Genomic DNA, 27,176 nt, shown 5'->3' with positions numbered 1-27,176 from the left:
GTTGGTCCCTCTCATGCAATCATTTTTTTTTACACATCTTCCAAATGGTGACACGGACAACAGTACAAGCCTGTCAGAGTATTTAACCTTGATACCACTTCCAATCCAAAACTAAAAAAAAAAAAAAAAAAGGGAAAAAAAAAATCCTTGAGTACAGAAAGTGATAGGAAGTCCAAAATGTTTGAGTCAAAGCCCAACTACCTTTACATACACTTTAGAAAAGGTAGAAATAGTAATACAGGACAAATATGCAACTATGAATATAAAAGGGTTTCCCTGAACACCAAGTTGCAATTATGTCAGAGTGTAGAAATTCATTAGAATATGCAAAGAACTTGGCAGTAAACCGTTTCCTTTTAACTATACCAAAAAAGTCACTATTGAAATAAATATTAACAGTAGGGTAAATGTTTAGAGTAACACCCAGACCTCGGCACTTCCAGTTGCTGGGAACAATTTTCCAGTCATGAATACACACCCAGCAGCCACTGCCGTCAGGTGTTATGACAAGCCAACCTACATCCAAAAGGTCAATTCTGAATCAAACAGGAACTGGAAAGCTGTTAGGCAATGAAAAATGATAAGGTAGGTTTAGAAATAGTCAACACAATTGTGCTACAAGGAAACACACCGGAAACAGTATCTTAATAATTCACAAATCAAACTGCAGAAATTTTGATTCTGCCCAATACATGTATATAAATAGCTCACGCAAAACACGTGTTTCCTACCACAAAAAAAAAAACACTTTGAAATAGGTTTGTATTTTCTGATTCCTCTAAAGGGGAGTAGAGAACCATCAGACAACTTGCAAATCGATGTGAATTAAAAATATATTACGATCCCTAAAAAAGGCATATGTATGAAGAAAACAGATTAACAAGGTTTACTATTTATTTATTTTTCACAAAAGGGGAACCTGAGAGAACAGGATCATGGAAGATTTAATTCTATAAAATTATTCAGGGCAAGCATGCTGCCAGTAAAGGCACAACTCTTCTGTATGCTTGGTCCAGGTAAATGACTTAGGCTAGGTTCACATTAGTGCACTGCAATTTTGATCCAATTTTCAAGCAATTTTTGCTACTCTTTCTAATGCGTATTTTACTAATGTCAGCATCCTAGCAACGAACACATGTAGAGCAATCCTCCCAAAAAACACATGTAGAGGAGATTTAAATGCGTTTCCATTGAGGTCTATGGATCATAAATTTGCACAAGATGTTTCCCCAAAGTTGCAATGCAGCTGCACTACATTGATATGAACGGGCCTAATTGGAAGCAATGTTATTTCCACTGTCATGCAATTTAGTGCAGCCCAAGTTGCATCTGAAATCCATCAGTGTGATGTGAACCAGGCCTTAATTAGGTAAGGATACCATAATCTAAATGGCAGCCCTCAAAGAAAATCAGTAAGGCCCTTTTCACACTACAAAATAAATCCGTTTTAATAATCCGTTTTAAAATCCGTCAGATAATGTTAAAAAACGGAAGTTATACGTCCTTTATAAAATATCATTAAAGTCTATGGGATTTTTTTATGTTCCGTAAAGATCCGTAATAGTCCGTTATAACATACGGACGTTAGTTATAACGGAATATGTGACGGGTCTTGCACTATTTTTTGTAAATTATTTGTCCGTTGCAAGTAACGGATATATTAACGTCCGTTATATTTTAACATTGAAGTCTATGGCACATGGACGTTAGTAAATGTCTCCGTAAATGTCCGTTATGTTAACGGACGTTAATTTTACTGAGCATGGATATTCAGGGGAACCCCGCCGTCAATTTAAAACAAAAGTGACGTGCGGTTCCCGGTAAATATCCATAACCAGACCCTTCAGGTCTGGTATGGATATTCAGGGGAACCCCGCCGTCAATTTAAAACAAAAATGACGTGCGGTTCCCCCTAAATATCCATAACCAGACCCATTATCCGAGCACGTTGACCTGGCCGGCCGCAGAAAAGAGGGGGGGACAGAGTGCGGCCCCCCCTCTCTCCTGAACCGCACCAGGCCACATGCCCTCAACATGGGGAGGATGTCCCCATGTTGATGGGGACAAGGGTCTCATCCCCACAACCCTTGCCCGGTGGTTGTGGAGGTATGCGGGCGGGAGGTTTATCAGAATCTGGAAGACCCCTTTAACAAAGGGGACCCCCAGATCCTGACCCCCCCCCTGTGTGAAATGGTAATGGGGTACACTGTACCTCTACCATTTCACGAAGGAAGTAAAAAGTATTGTAAAAAAACACACTGACACAAAAGAATAAAGTCCTTTATTAAAAAAAAAAAAAAAAAAACTCCAGCGCTGAAAAATCCACTCGTTCCCGGCTTCCTGCGTTGTCCTGATCCTGCGACGGGTGCGGGTGATCTCCCGCGATGAGAAGATCCAGCGTCGGGTGATCTCCGCTCCGGCGATGTGAAGATCCATCCATCCGGCGCAGCAGCATCCCGGACCTCCTCTCACCGCTGGGCACAGCCCAGCGAATGAGCGGCTGAAGCGGTGACATTTCTTATATAGAGGAGGCAGAGCCACCCGTCACGTGACCCTGCCCCCTCTGACGTACCTCTGCTACGTCACTGGGGAAGACCAAGAAGAGGAAAGGTATTTCGCTGGTCCGGGATGCTGCTGCGCCGGATGGATGGATCTTCACATCGCCGGAGCGGAGATCACCCGACGCTGGATCTTCTCATCGCGGGAGATCACCCGCACCCGTCGCAGGATCAGGACAACGCAGGAAGCCGGGAACGAGTGGATTTTTCAGCGCTGGAGTTTTGTTTTTTTGTTTTTTAATAAAGGACTTTATTCTTTTGTGTCAGTGTGTTTTTTTACAATACTTTTTACTTCCTTCGTGAAATGGTAGAGGTACAGTGTACCCCATTACCATTTCACACAGGGGGGGGGTCAGGATCTGGGGGTCCCCTTTGTTAAAGGGGTCTTCCAGATTCTGATAAACCTCCCGCCCGCAGACCCCCACAACCACCGGGCAAGGGTTGTGGGGATGAGACCCTTGTCCCCATCAACATGGGGACATCCTCCCCATGTTGAGGGCATGTGGCCTGGTGCGGTTCAGGAGAGAGGGGGGGCCGCACTCTGTCCCCCCCTCTTTTCTGCGGCCGGCCAGGTCAACGTGCTCGGATAATGGGTCTGGTTATGGATATTTAGGGGGAACCGCACGTCATTTTTGTTTTAAATTGACGGCGGGGTTCCCCTGAATATCCATGCGACTTCTGGAGCTGGACTTCAAGAAAGGGTGAAATGTTTTTTATTAACGGACGTTAGAAAGGAATGATATAACGGATGTATACGGATATATACGGATAAACATTATCCGTTTTCAATAAAGGAAGAATGGTAAAATATTTATCCGTATGTATCCGTTATTAAATCCGTTAATAAACGTCCGTTAATAGGTGTAATACGGATATTATAAAACGGACATACAATCCATAGTGTGAAAGAAGCCTAACAGCAGCTCTCATATTTCTATGCTTAGTGGGTCCCATTACAGAAATCAGGAGTGCTGTATGCACAGGATCCATGATGATGTACACCAATGAGTTGCATGATTGACAGCAAAGCAGGGCTGTGGAGTCGGTAGATAAATGTTCCGACTCCAAAGTTTTTTGTACTTCCAACTCCGACTCCTCTGTATTAATATGCAAATGTATTTTTATACATTCCTTGAAGGAAAGAAAGGCAACATACATGTCATTACCACAGGCTGGGAAGCCAACAGTCTACTGCAGGGATCCTCAAACTACGGCCCTCCAGCTGTGGCAGAACTACAAATCCCATGAGGCATTGCAAAACTCTGACATTCACAGACATGACTAGGCATGATGGGAATTGTAGTTCCTGAACACCTGGAGGGCCGTAGTTTGAAGACCCCTGGTCTACTGTATTGAACAGTTTAAGAAAAAGACAAACACAATCTGTTACACCAAGTTCTTCTAAGCTATTCTAGCAGAGAGAGGTAGTTGGGCAGAATTTGAAGCTGCTGCCTTCTCCTTTTTGTGTGCTGATCTGCTGCTGAAGATAGGGCAGTGGGAGGATCCAGGAAGGGGCATTTATTATAAAACATGATTTTCCTAGGAGAATCCCATAGTCATGTTTAAAGTTTAAGCTAACAATCGGAGTTTACAAGTTTTTATAGCCTTAGCTGAATGACAGCAGTTTTTCCAATGGTTTACAGCTTCAGTCTTGAACTATTGACCCTCCATTCCCTTCACTTATACAAGTGTCTCTAGTCCTGCAACAAACATATTTACTTAATCCCTTATCAGTGAGAGGCTAGGTTACCCATGGGTGCTGCGTTCCCTGTAACAGCAGAACACAACACTATGGAAAGTATAAGTATTGCCGCTTCTAATTGTGCGTTGCGTGCCATATAGTGAAGCACATGAAAAGCATGCTTCTTCAAGGTCACTTATTGTGTTCGTTTTGCGGTTATGTGAGGCACTGCATGCATTGGTCTTTATTCTTACAGTAGAGAAGTCATTAATTATAACTTTTTGTGAATTGGGACATTTAAACTTGCTTTTTTTTTCGTTTTTTTTCATTCCAATCTAAATTTTGTAGGAGTCGGTGCATTGTTTGCCGACTCCAGGTACCCAAAATTTCCTCCGACTCCACAGACCTGCAGCAAAGGCTCACAGAATTTGGCTGAATGATGCCTCAGCCTGGAATGAGTAATGAATGGCTGCGAAACCTGTAAGAAAATCAGCTGCAGAGGTGATCACTGGAGTATAAAAAGAGGGTGAATTGTCCCGAGACAATCTGTGGTTGCAGGATAAAAAAACAATGGCCTGTCCAGGCATTTTCTCAGCTACTCTAAACGCCAGAATATGAATTTACATAATCTATGGCCTGCTTAAAGCGGTGGTTCCCCCTTAAAAACAACTTTTTTTTATTCCACTGCCCCCCCACATTCCATCACCCATTCCATCACCCACATTCCATCACGAGTCGGCGCTATACTACGCATGCGCATCGCCGTTCGGCTCCTTTCGCCAATCGTGACGCGGCTTACGCAACGGGGGGAGAGCTCGTTTTTGGGCAAAACGTCAATCAACAGCATGTGAGGAACGCCCACTCCCGCGGGACTCGCAACCCGGATGCACGGGTGAATATGCTGTAGTAAGGTATGTACAGCAGGAAAAAAAAAATATGTGCCTTAATCGTGATGGAATGTGGGGGGCCAGTGGAATAAAAGAAAGTTGTTTTTAAGGGGGAACCACCGCTTTAAGCATTTGCACAGCTCCTCTGAATGCTTCAAATCTGGGCAGGAAAAAAAGCTGCTTAAAAGTGTGCGAGTGCGTGGGCTTGGTGGATGTGTTCTATGGAGCAGGTACATGGTTTTGACAGGTACCCACTCACACTTCTGCTCAGATCGCCTAGGCAGAAGCAGAAGTTCTCCTCTCCCCCTTCCTCCTTGCAGTCTGCTGGGACACATTACAGGTCCCAGAAGACTGCAGGACCATTCACAACACACAGCACAGCTCGCACATGCGCAGTGGACACCCAGCTGTGAAGCTGCAAGCTGTCACAACCGGGTGCTCACAGCTGAGATGCCGGTGCAGGGGACAGAGCGGCAAGGGAAGAATCGACTCGAGTGAGCACATCACTGGATCCTGGGACAGGCAAGTGTGTTTATTAAAAGTCAGCAGCTACAGTATTTATAGTTGCGGACTTTTAATAAGTAGAACCCGCTTCGTGATAAAAAAAAATTACAATCATTTTACACAATCTAAATGTATTGGCAATCATAAGTGCACATAACCTCATTCTTTCTATCTTTATTAAAGTCATCATTCAAAAGAACGGCATATATAATATTTGTCTTGTAATGAAGTGACAAGAGAAATTCAACTGTAAAAATGGACACCAAATTCTCTACATGAAAAAGCAAAGCCTGATTATAAACAAAGCCAGGGGCTACACATTACAATACGTTATTTGCAGCATTTGCTGTCAGCCAGATGGTATGTCTGAGTAAATTAACATGTACAGACACTTTTCACAATAACATACAGGCATAATCTGTGCAAGCTGGCAGTCAAACCAATACAAGAAACACAGTACAGTTTTTAACATTTCATTATGCTCTTTGATAATGTCTGTGTGACAAAAACAGGTTGCTGTTGTTGAAGCAGGGTGAGCATCTAGCCATAGAATTCTGTACAAAAAAAAAAGGAGCCGATTCAAACACGTGAAAGGATCAGTCCACCCAGAAGTAAATTTGTAGTTATAGGTTGGGCCAGGTGAACTGAGTCAGTACCATACTCCTCCTAAAAGCTTCCTGTCATAATCCCTGTGCAAAATTGAAATATCAGTAGACTGACCCGTTAAAGCAGAACCAATGTCTGTGGGTGAGGGCAGTATGCATAGCAAAGTTCACATTCAGGCATACTAACCTATAGGAGTGCCCTCCTCCAGCATTGCCTAATTTAGACCCGGTTCACACTGGGGCGGCACAACTTTGGGGGCAACTCGGCAAGGCAACCCGAAGACAACTTCAGTGGTGACTTGCAAAATGACTTCTGTATAGAAGTCAATGCAAGTCGCCCCCAAAGTCGTACAAGAACCTTTTTCTAAGTCGGAGCGACTTACGTCGCTCCTATTAGAACAGTTCTGTTGAATAGAATGGGATGCGACATGTCAGGCAGTTGAGTCGCCTGACGAGTCGCCCCAGTGTGAACCGGCTCTTATTAAGCTCTAAATTGCTGCTCCATCCTTTGCTATCTTTTCTGATGCTCCTTCCAAAATTCCCCCTGGCTCCTCTTCACAGTACCCAAGTCCATTCCCGGCTGGAATGAGCCGTGAGTGTACACTGTACAGCACCTGCCATGGCAGATTTCTAGTAGTCCAGCGAAAACCTTTTCTTTCTCCCCATTTTGGATAGTGTAGGGAAGGGTTGTAAACGCTGCTAGTTTTTGCTGCATTTTCATTACTGTTTATTTTGGAAGACTTTATTTATTTATTCATTCACAGTCTAGTAGCACGGATGCATTTTGAATTTTTTTGGGGCCAATTTGTTGTTGGGCAGATTACAAAACACAAATTGCCGCAAAAACACATTACATGCTTTTCTGCAGCTTCTCCATTGAAGTATATTGAACCAAAAAAAATAAAAAATAGCACCGTTTTGCGTTAAAAAGTCCTTTCCAAATACGCAGCAGCTGAAAAATCATGGATGTGAACGTGTCCCATAGGAAAACATGTAAATGAACTGTAGTGTGTTTCTGCAAAAAGCATCAAAAAACAGAGGTGTGACCCAGGCCTGAGATGTTTAATAACATAATGGGGTTACAAAAACAAAAATAAGTACAAAAAGAGAAAAAAGTCACTACTGTAAGGGGTTCATTTTTTTTACTGTGGGACAGTGGAAGTAATATTTACAGTAGTGATTTGCTTTTTTGTACTATAAAGGGCTAATTTTAGTCTTTTTAACCCCATTATGTTACTGGCCGATTAATCAATTATGAAAATTGTAATCTATTAATTTCATAATCGATTAGTTGTTTTGGCCCTAGAAGGATTAGAAGCCCTGTTAGGGGTGTCCTGGATAGCAGTAAAACCTTAGAAAGATTTCCATTCACTTTTTCTACTGCTGACTATGGCTTCAAGAGGCAGGAAGTAAAAACACAGGGACATAAATTTCAGAGCAATGCAAAGCTGACAGGAGTTCTAAACACTACCAATTCTAGTGTGTGTGGGTGTATGTGTGTATACTGTATATCTGTGTTGGAGACTAAAGGCCCGTACACACTATAGGAAAATCTGATGGAACAACTTGTACGACTAAACAATACGTTTTTCAGATTTTTCGTCAGACAAAAGCTGGATGTACAGACTATAAAATTGTTGGCGGTAGTAAACTCAACGTCCGATTTTCGTTTCATAACTAAAAACGTAAGAGCAAGACTACGTATGCTCAGAAACAAAAGAATACATGCAAAACTATACAACACATTATGTCACTTCTGACTAGGGCCGCAACTAACAATTATTTTCATAATCGATTAGTTGGCCGATTGTTTCAATTATTCGGAAAATAGCCTTAAAAAAAAAAAATGCATAGTTTGGCGTTAAAAAAAGCCCTTGCCCTTCCCAAATACGCAGCAGCTGAAAAAACATCATGGATGTGAACGTGTCCCATAGGAAAACATGTAAATGAACTGTAGTTTGTTTCTGCAAAAAGCACCAAAAAACAGAGGTGTGACCCCAGGCCTGAGATGTTTAGTAACATAATGGGGTTAAAAAAAGTACAAAAAGAGCAAATAATCGCTACTGTAAGGGTTTTTTTTTTTACTGTGGGACAGTGAAAGTAATATTTACAGTAGCAATGTGCTTTTCTGTACTATGAAGAGCTAATTTTAGTTTTTTTTTTAACCCCATTATGTTACTGGCCGATTAATCGATTATGAAAATTGTAATCGATTAATTTCATAATCGATTAGTTGTCGATTAATCAATTAGTTGTTTCGTCCCTACTTCTGACGTTGTATTCGGTCGTAAGAAAATTTTCATATTAGGAGTAATCTCTTCACTTTCCACAGGAGACTAGCATAACACAAAAAAAACGTCCGGAATTCGAAGCGTGTGTACGAGGCTTTACTCTCACTTCCTGTCTGGTGAATTTGCGGTCACCTTGAGAGTAAATGGCCTTTTACACTGACAGCACAGGGGCCAGCGGTAAAGCGCCGCTTGTTTTAGCAGCACTTTACCAACGTTTTAGAGGAGCTTTTCGACCACTTTTAGCCCCTGCTAGCAGCCAAATAAAAGGGTTAAAAGCGCCGCTGCCAAGGCATTGCCTATTGATTATAATGGGCAGGGGCCCTTTAGGAGCAGTGTATACACCGCTCCTAAAAGCACCTCAAAAGAAGCTGCTTGCAGGACTTTGACGTCCTGCCAGCACAGCGCCCCAGTGTGAAAGCACTCAGGCTTTCATACTGGGATTGCAGATGAGGCATTTTTTCAGGCGCTTTTACAGGCCTTATTTTAAGCTCTAAAACACCTACATTTTAAAGCAGTATTAAACCCAGAAGCAAGCATTATATTGCAATTCTTAGATGTGATGGCTGTATAAGTTTCCTTTTTTAGGCTTTCTTCTGGTGATCCAGCCAGAAAGTCTGTTTTTCATAGCACAAACCCTCAAGCAGAATGTATCAGACAAACCACTGAACACAGACAGGGGTGATTAAAATGATCAGATTTTATTTATTCATGCAAAACTTTTATCCCAAATGGGAAAAAACTATTTGCTGTAAATGATTATAAAGTGTCAGCTGAAGTTTGGCTTCAATTTGTTAGTGGTTATAAATCTGCTAATACATTTAAACAAATACTACCACCCCCCAGAGGAAGAATGCTGCTGTGATTCCTGTGCTCATTCCTCCAGAGTTGTCTCTCACCAATACAAGCAGTGCATTACTGGCCAGATCATCATGTGAACCAGAGGGGGGGGGGGGGGGGGGGGACAAAAAGAAAAAACTGCTGTAAGCCAGGATGGATAAAAAAAAAAAAAGCAATAATCAAATGATTTAAAATAAAAAAAAATAAGATAAGCAATTTTTTTGAATTTTTATTAATTTTAAAAAAATGCTTTTGGAGTCAAAATCTATCTAAAAGATAGTTTTCCATTTAGGATACATTAATAATTTAGTTTATTCAACATGAAATGGAGCTTAGTTATGTAGCATGAGGCTGTATATTCTGCAATATTTAAATTTTTGGTAAACTCATTCAAGGAATCCAAGCTCTGCAAGCTGAAATAACATGCACGGTATTGATGCATTCACACAATTTCACAGACACCATGAGATAAAACAAAGTTCAGAAATGTTACTTTATCCCATTGTTTTGCAAATCTGTGTACACTACAAATTGTATGATTGAATTTGGTTCCGATATCGCTGTTTTACTAACTTGGCAGCTTATTATTTTAAATAGGAATCTTTAATTTTGTTTGTAAATATTAAAGATTCTTACTACCAGCAAGAATAAGTTCATTAAAGAGCACCTGTCATTTTAGATCCATCATGGCAGTGCCTGTTAGCGGGCATCCACTCACCTGCTGCCGCATCACCAGCCGTCCTATTAAAGTGAATGGGACTGTCGGTGAGTCAACAGCGGGTCAAAGGAGGAGACGCTGCGGGACAGAGATAACGGTTGCTCTTCATTTAAAAAATGATGCATTAAATCAAAATGATTTAAATCAAGCCTTTTTACTAGTGATTTAAATCAAACCCTGGTTGCAGCCACCACATCTAATGATTTGTAAGCTGCAATACATAGAGTCCGTATGCAGAGTCCGTATGCAGAGTCCGTATGCAGAGTCCGTATGCAGAGTCCGTATGCAGAGTCCGTATGCAGCGCTAAGAGTGGAAGGTAGATGAAAAAAAAATGTGGATACAGGTGAACGAAGGAGTTGAAAGCCTCACACTAGCTTCAATATATAATCAAAACACACCACTATGCTCACATCTATTCTTCTTATGGCACAGCCAATATTTCATAAAGGCAGCGTCATCCACCTTCTCAACAATATCAGCACAGGAACACTTATGCCGCGTACACACGATCATTTTTCTGCATGGAAAAAAAAATAAAAATAAGTTTTTCGGCATGTAGAAAAAAACTATGTTTTTCCAACTTCATCATTAAAACGATGTTGCCCACACACCATCGTTTTAAAAAAATGCTCTAGCAAAGCGCGGTGACGTACAACACGTACGACAGCACTATAAGGGGGAAGTTCCATGCGGATGACGCCTCCCTTGGGGCTGCTTTAGCCGATTCCGTGTTAGGCTGGGTTCACACTACGGTTTTCCCGTCCGTCAGCCGCATACGATTTCAGTATTGAAAACGTACGGGCCCGGACGGGAAAACGTAGAGATAGACAATGCATTGCAAATCGTATGCACTCGGATGCATCCGGGTGCGTACGATTTGCTGGCAAAACGTTTTTTAAACGTACGCAAAACCGTGTTCAACCACGGTTTTGCGGTCGTTTTTAAAACAGTATGGCAACCGCATACGTTTTCCTTTAACATTAATGTTAATGGAAAACGCACATATGTGCGGTGCCATACGTTCCCGTCCGTTTCAGCCGCATACGTTTTTTCATATAAATCGTATGCGGCTGACGGACGGGAAAACCGTAGTGTGAACCCAGCCTTAGTAAAAGACGATTCGTGCTTTTCTCTCTGTTACAGCGTGATGAATGTGCTTACTCCATTGTGAACGGTAGTTTTACCAGAACGAGCGCTCCCGTCTCATAACTTGCTTCTGAGCATGCGCAGGTTTTTAACGTCGTTTTAGCCCACACACGATCATTTTTTACAACCCGAAAAACGACATTGTTTAAAACGTTGTTAAAAAATGCAGCATGTTCGAAAAAAATGTTGTCGTTTTTCAGAACCCGAAAAATGATGTGAAGCCCACACACGATCATTTTAAATGAAACTTTTTAAAAACACGTTTTTTTCATGCCGAAAAATGATCGTGTGTACGCGGCATAAGAGGATCCTCAGCAACCTTCAATATCCGATAATATAGCATCAACTCAAATGGCATTCAACGAGAAGGATGCACTCCATAAAAGAAATGAAGAGGCGCATATTGAAGCCCATACAGACAATACCTCAATTTATTTAAAAAGGGTGTACTCAAACAGATGATAAAACCTAGCACTGAGAATAAATTGCAAAGAATCGTTCTAGCATGCTGGCATCCTCACAGCATCACCTAAGAATGCATATTGGGTTTTGGGTTTGCTATCACTTTACATTTAACTACTTCAGCCCCAAAAGAATTGGCTGCTCAATGACCAGGCCATTTTTTGCGAAACAGCACTGCGTCGCTTTAACTGACAATTGCACGTTGTACCCAAACAAAATTGATGTCCTTTTTTTCCCCCACAAATAGAGCTCTATTATGGTGCCAATTGATCACCAAATACCACCAGCGACAAAGTCTGAACTTTTTGCTGTTAAAAATAGCAAATTCTTTCCTCCAGCAGATATGTATTCTTCTACATTTTTATTTTTTTTACTACCAAAATCTCAATAAGCGTATATTGATTGGTTTGCGCAAAAGTTATAGCGTCTACAAAATAGGGGAATAGATTTATGGCATTTTTATTAGGGATGCACCGATACATCGGTGGCCGATACATATCGTCCGAAAACAGCTGTTTTGAGGACATGCCGAAACAGCTTAAAAATTGCCGATAATGACTGCTCACACGATCACCGCCGACTGTCCCGTGTCCTCCTCCAGCCCCCCTCCGTTTTGCTGCAGTCTCTCTCCCTCCGCGTCCCCCTCGGTTTTGCTGCAGTCTCTCTCCCTCCGCGTCCCCCTCGGTTTTGCTGCAGTCTCTCTCCCTCCGCGTCCCCCTCGGTTTTGCTGCAGTCTCTCTCCCTCCGCGTCCCCCTCGGTTTTTCCTTCTCCTCCGTGTTTCTCTCTCCCTCCGTGTATCCCGCCGTGTTTCTCTCCCCCTCCGTGTCCCCCCCCCCCCGTGTTTCTCTCTCCCTCCGTGCTCCTCCTCCACCCCCTGGAACTGTCAGGATGGAGAGCGCGGTAGGAGCCGGGAAATCCGGCTCCTTACTGTTCCGAATGGACAGTCAGTGATGACTGACTGTCCATTCACATAACTGAAACATCGTAAACTGTGTTTACAATGTTTCAGTTTATGAATGAAGAGAACCACTGTCTTCTGTCTATTCATTTTCAGCGCAGCTGAAGCTGCAGAGAAAGGGACTAGGGACACATATTCCCCAACAGGACTGGTTAAAAAAAAAGAAAAAAAAATTGCAATAAATAATTTAAAAAATAAAATGTTTATATATATATATATATATATATATATATATATATATCTCCATACATACATACATACATACATACATACACACAGGGCTCGACAAATCCCGGGCGCCAGGTCGCCATGGCGACTAGAAATAGGGTCTTGGCGACTTGGCTTGGAAGGGGGGGGCAACAAAAAAAATATATTTTTTTTTGTGAGCTGGCTCCATCTGGTGGTGAGCCGTTGGTATTACAAGTTATTACCACCAGATGTGTAAGCTGGCGCCATCTGGTGGTGGCCGTTGGTATTACAAGTTAAGCATTGCAAGTTAAACAGCAATTCTAATGTAATTTTCCACTATTTTCACTGCCATCTTCTTCCCTCTAATTAGAACCCCCAAACATTATATATATTTTTTATCCCAACACCCTAGAGAATAAAATGGTGATCTTTGCAATACTTTCTGTCACACCGTATTTGCGCAGCGGTCTTGCAAGCGCACTTTTTTTGGGAAAAAAAATTACACTTTTTTTAATTAAAAAAATAAGACAACAGTAAAGTTATCCCCATTTTTTTTAATATTATGAAAGATAATGTTACGCCGAGTAAATTGATACCCAACATGTCACGCTTCAAAATTACGTGCGCTTGTGGAATGGCGTCAAACTTTTACCCTTTAAAATCTCCATAGGCAACGTTTAAAAAACTCTACAGGTTGCATGTTTTGAGTTACAGAGGAGGTCTAGGGCTAGAATTATTGCTCTCGCTCTACCAATCGCGGCGATACCTCACATGTGTGGTTTGAACACCATTTACATATGCGGTCGCTGCTCACGTACGTGTTCGTTTCTGCGCGCAAGCTCGTCGGGACGGGGGCGCGTTTTCTGGCTCCTAACTTTTTTAGCTGGCTCCTAGATTCCAAGCAAATTTGTCAACCCCTGATAGATATATATATATATATATATATATATATATAAAAAAATAAAAAAAAAACACAACACACTGGCCCAGATTCAAGAAGCACTTGCGCCCACGCAACCATAGTTGCGCGGCGCAAGTGCTTACTTGCTCCGGTGTAACGAGTGCTCCTGATTCAGGAACCTCGTTACACCGAATGCAGCCTAGGATGTGACAAACATAAGCCTCCTTATGCCTTCACATCCCAGGCTGCATTCTTGCGTTGGCCGCTAGGGGGCGCGGCCTTTGTGATCGGCGTGTAGTATGCAAATTGCATACTACCACCGATTCACAAAAGTTGCGCGGGCCCTGCGTACGAAAGGTACGGAATTTCCGTACGGCGCCTTTAGCATAAGGCTGCTCCTGCTAATAGCAGGCGCAGCCAATGCTAAAGTATAGCTGCGCCTCCCGCCCGTGAAATTTAAATTTCACGTCGTTTACGTAAGTGAACCGTGAATGGCGCTGGACGCCATTTACGTTCACTTAGAAGCAAATGACGTCCTTGCGACGTCATTTGCCGCAATGCACGTCGGGAAAGTTTCCCGACGGAGCATGCGCTGTTAGCTCGGCGCGGGAGCGCGCCTAATTTAAATGATTCCCGCCCCCGGCGGGATCATTTACATTTACATTAGGCGCCCTTACGCAGGGCAGGGCTAATTACGCAGGGCTAATTAGCATAGCGCCCGCGCAATTTACGGAATCTACTGCTCCGTGAATCAAAATGGAAATATTTGCGTGGGCGCAGAGAAAAATCTTTGCTCTTTGCCCACGCAAATATTGCTCCATTCTACCTGAATCTGGGCCACCGACAATCCACTACCCCCCCCCCCCCCCCCTCAAAAAAATAAATAAAAAAAATAGTAATTATTTTAAAAAAAAGAAAAAAGTCGGTTTCGGTTTCGGCCTGACATTTTTTTTTATTTCGGTTCTGAAATTTCCATTTCGGTGCACCACCAATTTTTATTATTTAAATTTTTTACTAGTAATGACAGCGATCTGCAATTTTTAATCGGGACTGCAACATTACGGCGAACACATCAGACACATTTTTGGGACCATTTATACAGCTAAAAAATAAAAAAATTGCAGAGATTACTGTGTAAATGTCACTGGCAGGAAAGGGGTTAACACTGGGGGGGGGGGGGGGTCAAGGTGTTAACCATGTTCCCTAGTGTGCGTTTGCTAGCTGTGGGGGATGGGACTGACTATAGGAGATGAGAGATCGTGGTTTCCAGCTCGTAGGAACTCATGATCTCTCTCCTCTCAGAACTGGAATGTGTGCATTTACACACACGTCCCTGTTCTGCCTCTCCTGCCCACGATCGACAACCATGAGCATCGGCACCCCCGATGTGCAGCGGGCACGCTCGCCTGCTATGCCACTTAAAAGGGACCGACGTACTGCTATGATGGTTAGTGGGATTTTGCCAACCTGCCGCAGTGTAATGATGGCGGCTGATCGGCAAGCGGTTAAAGAATCAGCAAGATAAAGACAAGTTAAAGGGGTTGTAAATGTTTGTTTTTTATTTTCTAAATAGGTTCCTTTAAGCTAGTGCATTGTTGGTTCACTTACCTTTTCCTTCAATTTCCCTTCTAAATGTTTTTTTCTTTGTCTGAATTTCTCACTTCCTGTTCCTCCTCAGTAAGCTGTTCTGGCTGACTAAACACCGCTCGGATGATGGTGGAAAGCTTACTGAGGAGAAACAGGAAGTGAGAAATCAGACAAAGAAAAAAAAACATTTAGAAGGGAAATCGAAGGAAAAGGTAAGTGAACCAACAATGCACTAGCTTAAAAGTAGGGGTGCAACAGATCAAAAAACTCACGGATCGGATCATTTTTTGGATCAGCAAAAAAAGACTAATCTTGTTGCACCCACCGGAGTTTTAGATTTCACAGTTATTTTCAACACAAAACGGAGCTTATATGGTTAAATACAGTATATGTAAATCTGAAGGACTGTTTACATGTTTAATTTTAAAAGCTGCTGACCTTACATGCTTGCTAATGTGAAAGAACACCTCTGATTTTCACATTTTACTAAATCATTAGCAAGCATGTAAGGTTTGCTGCTGCTTTTAAAATTTAACATGTAAACAGTGCGTTGGATTTCCAAATACTGTATTTAAGCATATAAGCTTTGTTTTGTGTTGAAAAGAACTGTGAAATCTAAAACTCTGTTGAGTGTAAAAAGATGTCCGCTTGCCCCCTTCTCACTAGCATTACTGTGCAGGAGTGTGGGGTGGTTGTTCCATTACTGTGCAGGAGTGTGGCGGCGACGAAACATTACTTCCTGACGAGACAGCCCCTGCCGGGTTTACCAAGATGGCCACCGCTCCGGAGATAGGCCCCACTCCTCCTGAAGCACCCACTTCCCCCCCCCCAAAAAAAATTACATGCCAAATGTGGCATGTAAGGGGGCGAGGAGTGGATTAAGCGGAAGTTCCACTTTTGGGTGGAACTCCGCTTTAAATTCCTACTGTTGAAGAAACTAGCTGAATGTATGCAATGGGGTTAATTTACAAAAATGGGAGAGTACAAAATCTAGTGCAGCTCTGCATAAAAATCTGATTTTTTTGTTTTGTCAAAGCTTACTTGAACAAGCTAAAGTTAGAAGCAGATTTATTTTCTGCAGCTGTGCATGGTAGCCACAGCAAGGGGCGGATGGAAGACCAGTCACTTTGTAGACAGAACAGTGCCTGGTCTTTATTACAGGAGACTCCTTGCATATCAATTCTCAAGTAAGAACATGCATGCCTCTTGTATTTAAGCAATAGTTGCTTATTCCAGCATTCAACTTTAAAGTTATACTAAAGTATAACCAAAAGGCAAATGTATGCATTTTATTTTTTTTAGTTTTGGATAGTGGATGGAATAGAACCCCTGTCATGTTTTATTGCTGTCTGTGCTCTGTGTACCATTGTCATTGAAAGTGAAAGTAAACCCCAAATGTTGCTCTATCCAAAAAAAAAAAGGGTTTTGCCTATAATTGTTTTTTTTTTTTAACCACTTCAATACAGGACACTTATACACCCTTCCTGCCCAGACCAAGTTTTCAGTGCTCTTGCACTTTCAATGCCAATTACTCAGTCATGCAACACTGTACCCAACTTTTTACACACATTGAGCTTTCTTTTGGGGATATTTAATCACCACTGGGGTGTTTTTTTTTTTGGGACATTAGTGAATTTTTTTTTTCTTTTTTTTTTTAAGTGAAAATTTGGGGAAAAAAAATAATAAAAAAACGTTTTTTTTTTAGTTTCTATGATACAATTTTGCAAATACGTAATTTGTGTTCATATATTTGGGCCACAATTTAAACTGCTGCATATCTTTGGCAAAAAGAACTCAAATAAGTGTATATTATTTAGTCCAGGGTTTAACAAATTTGCTTGGAATCTAGGAGCCAGCTAAAAAAGTTAGGAGCCAGAAAACGTGCCCCGCCAAGCTCGCGCGCAGAAGCGAACACATATGTGAGTAGCGCCCGCATATGTAAACGATATTCAAACCACACATGTGAGATATTGCCACGGTAATTCTAGCTCTAGACCTCCTCTGTAACTCAAAGCATGCAACCTGTAGAATTTTTTAAACGTCGCCTATGGAGATTTTAAACTGTAAAAGTTTGTCGCCATTCCACGAGCGGACGCAATTTTGAAGCATGACATGTTGGATATCAATTTACTCGGCATAACATTATCTTTCACAATATAAAAAAATTGGGAAACTTAACTGTTGTTTTATTTTTTAATTAAAAAAAGTATTTTTTCTACAAAAAAAGTGCGCTGTACAAATATGGCGTGACAGAAAGTATTGCAATGACCGCCATTTTATTCTCTAGGGTGTTAGAATAAAAAATATATATAATGTATATCTAATTAGAGGGAAGGAGATGGCAGTGAAAAAACACATTAGAACTGCTAGAACCGTTTTACTTTTAACGCCAAACGGCCACCACAAGATGGCGCCAGATCACAGAAGGCCGCAAAGCCGCGGCCTAAATTACCAGCGGGCGCGGTGGGGGTGCACGGCGACACAGAATCCTGTGTCTCCGTGTGCCCTCACCTCCCCCACCACACGATCGCGGCAGGCCCACGCCGGACGGTAATTGAGGCAGCGGCTTTCTTCTGTGAAGGCCGCGGCCTCAATTACTGGCGGGCACAGGTCACAATTTCTTGTCGCAATTGTTACAGGGCGCCCAGATTTTGTCGACCCCTGATTTAGTCTGTGTGAAAGTTAGAGTCTACCAGCTATTCTGCCAATCATTGAAAATTGATCACACCTGCTGTACTAACGGCCTCTCTCATCTCTTGAGGCCGGGTTCACACTGGTGCGACAAACGCTCCGACATTGGGAGCTCATGTCGCATTTGAAAAATCAATGTTTCCCTATGAGAGCCGTCTTAACTGGTCCGACACAAGTCGGAAAGCCGTCTTGCATGATGCGACTTGTGCTCTGCTGATCTTGAGAGGGAACTCCACTCCAAATTTTAAATAAAAAAACAGCATACCAGGCCCTTGGGTCTGGTATGGATTTAAAGGGGAACCCCCATACGCCGAAAACCAGCGTAGGGGTCCCCCCAAAATCCATACCAGACCCTTATCCGAGCACGCAGTCCGGCCGGCCAGGAAAGGGGGTGGGGACAACCGAGCGCCCCCCCCCCTCCTGAACTGTACCAGGCTGCATTCTCTCAACATGGGGGGTGGGTTCTTTGAGGCACTCATGCACATAGGGTGGGGGGCCTGGATGCCGTTCTAGGTCTAGTATGGATTTTGGGGGACCCCCATGCCGTTCTTTCGGTATAGGGGTTCCACTTAAAATCCATACCAGACCCAAGGGCCTGGTATGCTCTTGGATGGGGAACCCATGCCGGTTTTCTAAAATTTGGCGTGGAGTTCCCCCTCAAGATTCATACCAAACACAGTGTTTGGTATTGGCAGGGATCTAAGTCGGATACCTGTTCATTGAAAGTCAGAAGTATGTCGGGTAGAAGTCGCAGGGCTGTCGTGTCGTACCAGTGTGAACCCAGCCCGAGACCCTAAAATGTCAGGACAGTACAAATACCTTCCAAATTACTACTTTTTGTAGACAGTCCAAGCTATTTAGTAAGCGGCATAGTGAGTTTTTTTAAGTAATTTTTTTCCACAATCCTTGGAAAAATTAAGAAATAATCGTTTTTGATACACAAAATTTTCATAACAAGTTATTTCTCACACACAGCATTTGCAGATTTCAAATTGTGCCCAAAATACATTCTGCTACTCCTCCTGAATATGGCGATACCATATGTGCGAGACTCTCTCACAGCCTGGCCACATACAGAGGCCCAACATGCAGGGAGCACCGGCAAGCATTCTAAAAGCATCAATTGCACGTACAATTTACTAACGACCTATCACACTTTTGAAGGCCCTGGAGCACAAAGATGATTGAATTACCCACAAAATGACCCAATTTTGAATGGTTAATTTTTGTTAAAAAAACATGGAATGAAAAAGTATTTATTTTTTTACACAAAGTTGTAAATTTATATGATATTTCTAACACATAGCATGTACATAGCAAAAATTACACCCCAAAATACATTCTGATAGTCCTCCCGAGTATGGTAATACCACATGTGTGAGACTTTTACACAGCCTGGCCACGTACAGAGGTCCAACACTGAAGTACTACCTTCAGACGTTATAAGAGCATAATTATATTCCTTCCCATCACACTTATGAAGGTTCTGGAGCACCAGGACAGTGGAATTACCCACAAAATGACTCCATTTAGGAAAGCAAACCCCCCCAGGTATATTCTATGAGGCATGGGCTGCACAGAGGTACTCGGGTAGTCTGATGGGCTGGTGACAGGTATTCTTTATTGGGGGGGCAGCAATCAGTGTGATTGGGTGTACACTGTAAGCGGTAATGAGCTGGTTACCACAGTGACCTGGCAGCATTAGGGTCCTCGGTTCAAATCCCTGCCAGGATAGTATCTGCATGGAGGTTGCACAGGAATTGTGCAATGTGGATTTCAACATATTGCACTGCTTGTTTTTTGCTACTTTGAATTTAAAGTGCATGCCATCCAGTGAGCTGTGAGAAAAATGCAGACTTTCTGTACTGCACAGCGATTTTTCCGTGTTTCCTGTGAGTTTTCAGGTTGCCTGCACCTGTGAAAAATGGACATGCAACTCAAAAACGCAGTGCAGTTTTACCGCAATTTTGATGAGGTTTTCCATTCAATTCAATGGGGAGCTGCGTGCCTGCAGGACTTTTCAAAACGCACCACACCTGTAACGCAGTGGTGTGAAGAGCCATAGGGTTTAAAAAGGGAAACATTTTTCTTGCAAGGTAAAAACACAGGAAAAAACTTCAGTGTGAAAGGCCATGCGCACACTAAGGGCAAATGCTAGAACCTCTGAAATAAAAAGCGGCTTAAAAAACGCTCATATTGCACAAGAGTTTATGAGCAACTATGGGCCTTTGCTTTTACAAGTGTTTTTTTTTTTTTTTTTTTTTCAAAAAAAAAAAAAAGAAAAAAAACACTCCCCTCTGATTTTTTCAATGCATTTATAAAGAAGGAAACTCAGTGGAGAGTCAAACATTGAAAATCTTTATGGGCTACACAAGTACATCCAACAATTCTAACATTTTTCAGCCGATGTGGCATATCTACGAGTAAGGCCACAGCAGCAAACGCTTTTGATTGGTTTTACTGGATGTACTTGTGTAGCCAATAAAGATGTTTAACGTTTGACTCCACCTAGTTGCTGTCTTATATCTATCAATGTTAAAAGTATTGAGGGACTGCATATCCCAGCCACGAGCACCTGGAAAGCACCACCAGCAGTAGAGCTTGGTTACTGTATTCAGCTGTTTTTTCAATGTACACTTGAAACCACCGAATGCTCCTAAATGGTGCATTTAGCTTTTTTCTCCCCCATAGCTCCTCTCAAAAATGTGATTCTGACAGGATTTCTTTCCTGCCTCTGAAAATATGCCTGTAAACTCCCTAACTGTACATGAACACAGACTAACATACATTTGCTTATACAAGCTGAAGTATTAAAAAAAAAAAAAAAAAAACACACACACACGCAGTGTGTTTTTTGGCCCCATAGACTTCAATAAGAGCGAATGCTACCTGCATGTTCAAGCAGTTTTAGCAGAGTTTGGTGTATAAAATCCAGCCTCCTCCTAGGACAAAAAAAAAACCATCAGCATGAAAAAAACGCGCAGTGTTGCATTACCAAAACACACAATGTCGCACTGCGAAACGCACTGACAAAATGCATCATCCTACAGCAACCCTAGTGTGAGCCACAGCTAATCACCCACAGTGCAAATGAACCCAGAGTTAAAAATGTTTCCAAAATCAAACACCATACACCAAACACATGTAAATGTAGCACACAGAAAGTGCCAAGAAAACAGAGCTCCAGCCTTCAAGACAACTCAGTGAGGGTCCAACAAGGCAAATAACTAAAATACGCAAATATAAAGGAGCTGCACTGGCAGTTACAGGTCAGAGGTCACAAAAGCAGATTAAAAGGGAAAGCCACAACACCAGAGGGCACACTGCACCTAGCATGCACACTGGTTAATGTTGCCGACAACAGCTTAGCGAACAACTGTGTGCGGAGCAAGCCTCTGGTGCATACACACACACTATATAAAAAGCCTGTGGTGCGCGCACACACACACACACACACACACACACACACACACAAGATAAGAAGCCTGTGGTACACACACACACACTATATAAAAAGCCTGTGGTGCGCGCACACACACACACACACAAGATAAGAAGCCTGTGGTACACACACAATATAAGAAGCCTGTGGTACACACACACACACACACAATATAAGAAGCCTGTGGTACACACACACACACAATATAAGAAGCCTGTGGTACACACACACACACACACAATATAAGAAGCCTGTGGTACACACACACACACAATATAAGAAGCCTGTGGTACACACACACACAATATAAGAAGCATGTGGTACACACACACACACACACACACACACACAATATACGAAGCCTGTGGTACACACACACACACACACAATATAAGAAGCCTGTGGTACACACACACACACACACACACACAATATAAGAAGCCTGTGGTACACACACAATATAAGAAGCCTGTGGTACACACACACACTATATAAGAAGCCTGTGGTACACACACACACTATATAAGAAGCCTGTGGTACACACACACACTATATAAGAAGCCTGTGGTACACACACACACACACACACTATATAAGAAGCCTGTGGTACACACACACACACACACTATATAAGAAGCCTGTGGTACACAAACACACACACTATAAGAAGCCTGTGGTACACACACACACACACACACACTATAAGAAGCCTGTGGTACACACACACACACACACACACTACAAGAAGCCTGTGGTACACACACACACACACACACACTATATAAGAAGCCTGTGGTACACACACACACACACACACACACACTATAAGAAGCCTGTGGTACACACACACACACACACTATAAGAAGCCTGTGGTACACACACACACACACACACACACACACAATATAAGAAGCCTGTGGTACACACACACTACAAGAAGCCTGTGGTACACACACACACTATATAAGAAGCCTGTGGTACACACACACACACTATATAAGAAGCCTGTGGTACACACACACACACACACACACACTATATAAGAAGCCTGTGGTACACACACACACACACACACACACTATATAAAAAGCCTGTGGTACACACACACACACACACACTATATAAAAAGCCTGTGGTACACACACACACACACACACTATATAAAAAGCCTGTGGTACACACACACACTATATAAGAAGCCTGTGGTACACACACACTATATAAGAAGCCTGTGGTACACACACACACACACACACACACACTATATAAGAAGCCTGTGGTACACACACACTATATAAGAAGCCTGTGGTACACACATACACACACACACACTATATAAGAAGCCTGTGGTACACACACACACACACACACACTATATAAGAAGCCTGTGGTACACACACAATATTATACTCAGTTATGACATGACACTACTCATATCAAGACATCGCTTGTATATCAAGGCAAATTTTATTATAGCATTTTGCTTGTCTTGCAAAATGCTCTCAAACCAAGGTTTTACTGTATAAGAAGCCTGTGGTACGTAAGTACGTACATACACACACTCTCTATAATAAGCCTGTGGCGCCCACACACACACACTATATAATAAGCCTGTGGTGCACGCACACTATACAATATGCCTGTGGTGCACATGCGCACACACAATACAAGAAGCCTGTGGTGCGCGCACACACACAATACAAGAAGCCTGTGGTGCGCGCACACACACAATACAAGAAGCCTGTGGTGCGCGCACACACACACAAATATAAGAAGCCTGTGGTGCACTCACACAATACAAGAAGCCTGTGGTGCGCGCACACACACAATACAAGAAGCCTGTGACACTGACACACACACACAAATATAAGAAGCCTGTGACACTGACACACACACAAATATAAGAAGCCTGTGGTGCACTCACACAATATAAGAAGCCTGTGGCGCACACACACTATAAAATAAGCCTGTGGCCCGCACACACACTATATAATAAGCCTGGGGTGCGCACACACACTATATAATAAGCCTGGGGTGCGCACACACACAAAACATAAGAAGCCTGTGGCGCGCACACAATATAAGAAGCCTGTGGCACACACACACATTGGCCCAGATTCAGGTAGAATCGCGCAATATTTGGGTGGGCAAAGAGCAAAATTTTTTCTCTGCGCCCACGCAAATATTGCGCTTTGCCCGCGATTCACGGAGCAGTTGCTCCGTAAATTGCGCGGGCGATATGCTAAATAGCCCTGCGTAAGGGCGCCTAATGTAAATGATCCCGCCGGGGGCGGGAATCATTTAAATTAGGCGCGCTCCCGCGCCGAGCGAACAGCGCATGCTCCGTCGGGAAACTTTCCCGACGTGCATTGCGGCAAATGACGTCGCAAGGACGTCATTTGCTTCTAAGTGAACGTGAATGGCGTCCAGCGCCATTCACGGTTCACTTATGTAAACGACGTAAAATTTGAACGTCGCGAGCGGGAAGCGCAGCTATACTTTAGCATTGGTTGCGCCTGCTATTAGCAGGAGCAGCCTTATGCTAAAGTGGCCGTACGGAAACTTCGTACCTTGCGTGCGCAGGGCCCGCGCAACTTTTGTGAATCGGTGGTAGTATGCAATTTGCATACTATACGCCGATCACAATGGCCGCGCCCCCTAGCGGCCAACGCAAGAATGCAGCCTGGAATGTGAAGGCATAAGGAGGCTTATGTCTGTCACATCCTAGGCTGCAGTAGGTGTAACGAGGTTCCTGAATCAGGAGCACTCGTTACACCGGAGCAAGTAAGCCCTTGCGCCGCGCAACCTATGGTTGCGCGGGCGCAAGTGCTTCTTGAATCTGGGCCATTCATTATAAAAGCCTGTATATAGAAGCCTGTGATGCACGCACACACTATATAAGAAGCCAGTCTGTGGCGCGCACACAATATAAGAAGCCTGTGGCGCACACACACACACACTATATAAGAAGCCTGTGGCGCGCACACACATACTCACTATATAAGAAGACTGTGGTGCAAGCACACACACACACACAATACATAAGAAGCCTCTGGTACACACACACACACACACACACACACACACTACATAAGAAACCTCTGGTGCACGCACACACACACACTACATAAGAAACCTCTGGTGCGTGCACACACACTACATAAGAAACCTCTGGTGCACACACACACACACTACATAAGAAACCTCTGGTGCGTGCACACACACACTACATAAGAAACCTCTGGTGCACACACACACACTACATAAGAAACCTCTGGTGCACACACACACACACACTACATAAGAAACCTCTGGTGCGTGCACACACACTACATAAGAAACCTCTGGTGCACACACACACACTACATAAGAAACCTCTGGTGCGTGCACACACACACTACATAAGAAACCTCTGGTGCACACACACACACTACATAAGAAACCTCTGGTGCACACACACTACATAAGAAACCTCTGGTGCGCGCACACACACTACATAAGAAACCTCTGGTGCGCGCACACACACTACATAAGAAACCTCTGGTGCACGCACACACACTACATAAGAAACCTCTGGTGCACACACACACACACACACTACATAAGAAACCTCTGGTGCGCGCACACACACTACATAAGAAACCTCTGGTGCACACACACACACTACATAAGAAACCTCTGGTGCACACACACACACTACATAAGAAACCTCTGGTGCACACACACACACACACACACTACATAAGAAACCTCTGGTGCACACACACACACACTACATAAGAAACCTCTGGTGCGCGCACACACACTACATAAGAAACCTCTGGTGCACACACACACTACATAAGAAACCTCTGGTGCACACACACACACACACTACATAAGAAACCTCTGGTGCACACACACACTACATAAGAAACCTCTGGTGCACACACACTACATAAGAAACCTCTGGTGCACACACACACACACTACATAAGAAACCTCTGGTGCGCGCACACACACTACATAAGAAACCTCTGGTGCGCGCACACACACTACATAAGAAACCTCTGGTGCACACACACACACACACACACACACACTACATAAGAAACCTCTGGTGCGCGCACACACACTACATAAGAAACCTCTGGTGCACACACACACACTACATAAGAAACCTCTGGTGCACACACACACACTACATAAGAAACCTCTGGTGCACACACACACACACTACATAAGAAACCTCTGGTGCGCGCACACACACTACATAAGAAACCTCTGGTGCACACACACACTACATAAGAAACCTCTGGTGCACACACACACACACTACATAAGAAACCTCTGGTGCACACACACACACACTACATAAGAAACCTCTGGTGCGCACACACACACTACATAAGAAACCTCTGGTGCACACACACACACTACATAAGAAACCTCTGGTGCACACACACACACTACATAAGAAACCTCTGGTGCACTCACACTATATAAGAAACCTCTGGTGCACTCACTCACAGAGCAGAGTACATAGGGATGGTATTGGTGCAGCCAGGAATGTGCCCAGCACAGCAGACAAGGAGGGAAACATCCAATTAGGATGGGGTGCAGAGGAGCCTCTAAAGCTTGGGGTGGAGGGCACTACGCCCATCTGATGACCTAGGGCACAACCCTGGCCTAGGTACACCCTCATTGCATGAACAAAGCACTAGGACCGTGACGACTGCAGCAGGCAACCGTATTCCCAAATCACTTACCTCATAGGAACAGAATGGAGGGTCACGTCTTTTTAATTACAGCGTCCCTATGGGCTCCATGGCATTGCCTTCCACATGCATGCTGCACAATATTGCACGGGCGCCCCGAGCCTGGAAAGTTGGTGTGCAGGCACCGCCGTGTCTGGGATTTTTCTCCTTTGGTTACAAGACTGTAGCGACAAGTACCGAGCGGATCACTATTTGCCAGGAAGAGAGCCGGATCCTCCCGCGCAGGCGCTCTCCTCGTTCACACGGGTAGGATCACTATCTGGCAGCTGTATAGGGGAGGCACTGGAACAGGCAGGGGTTTTGCATGTGGAGGAGGGAGGGCAGGGACTGGGCCGTTGTGGGCCACACACTCCATAACAAGCAGTGCAGTCCGGAGACAATAAAAGGTGACGGAAGAAGTCGCTGCTCAGACAGGCCTGGACACGGACAGCTTGTATGTGGTGCACAGAGCGCGCAGCAGTCAGCTGAGGACATGTTGCCCTCATGTGTCTCTTGTTGTCACTGTATGCAGGATGGCTGTAGTGACGTCGGCTACAAATCTCTGCCTTTTCAAACGACCCGACATTGTATTAGTCATACGGCGGGTGTACCTACCGCAGGCAACTCACCACCCGCCAAATACTGTTTCTGTGGATTTACGCTCTGTAGCAGCCGCTCAACCTTTTTTTTTTTTTTTTTTTAGTCAGAGCGTCGTTTAAAATGGCACAAATCTTAAAGTGCTATTCAACTAAAAAGAAAATATTTCTGATATTGCAGTTTACTAATTCTTAGGTGTGGTGGCTGAATTTTGTATTTTATTTTTTAGCCAGAGCGTCGTTTAAAATGGCACAAATCTTAAAGTGCTATTCAACTAAAAAGAAAATATTTGGAGGCTGAATTTTTTTTTTTTTTTTTTTTTAGGCCTCACTGGACGGGTTTTTCCTCCCCTGGACACCTTTCCTCTAGGGCAGGGGTCTCCA

At 43.4% G+C, this 27,176-nt stretch overlaps 1 protein-coding gene across 1 annotated transcript in view; it reads right to left on the bottom strand.

Annotated features, from left to right (window-relative positions):
- MAP3K4 (mitogen-activated protein kinase kinase kinase 4) overlaps nt 1-26,602 on the bottom strand; it is a 218,890-nt gene extending 192,288 nt beyond the window's left edge. The window contains exon 1 of the mRNA XM_040350607.1: nt 26,209-26,602. Coding sequence (XP_040206541.1) covers nt 26,209-26,213 — 5 coding nt within the window. The 5' untranslated portion in view covers nt 26,214-26,602. The remainder of the gene's footprint in view (nt 1-26,208) is intronic.
- Nucleotides 26,603-27,176: the final 574 nt, after the last annotated feature.

Source organism: Rana temporaria, chromosome 4 (genome assembly GCF_905171775.1).
Source record: "Rana temporaria chromosome 4, aRanTem1.1, whole genome shotgun sequence".
In the NCBI taxonomy this organism is placed as follows: Eukaryota; Metazoa; Chordata; class Amphibia; order Anura; family Ranidae; genus Rana; species Rana temporaria.
Note: the sequence above shows the minus strand (reverse complement) of the source record. Positions and strands in the feature narration are given on the sequence as shown.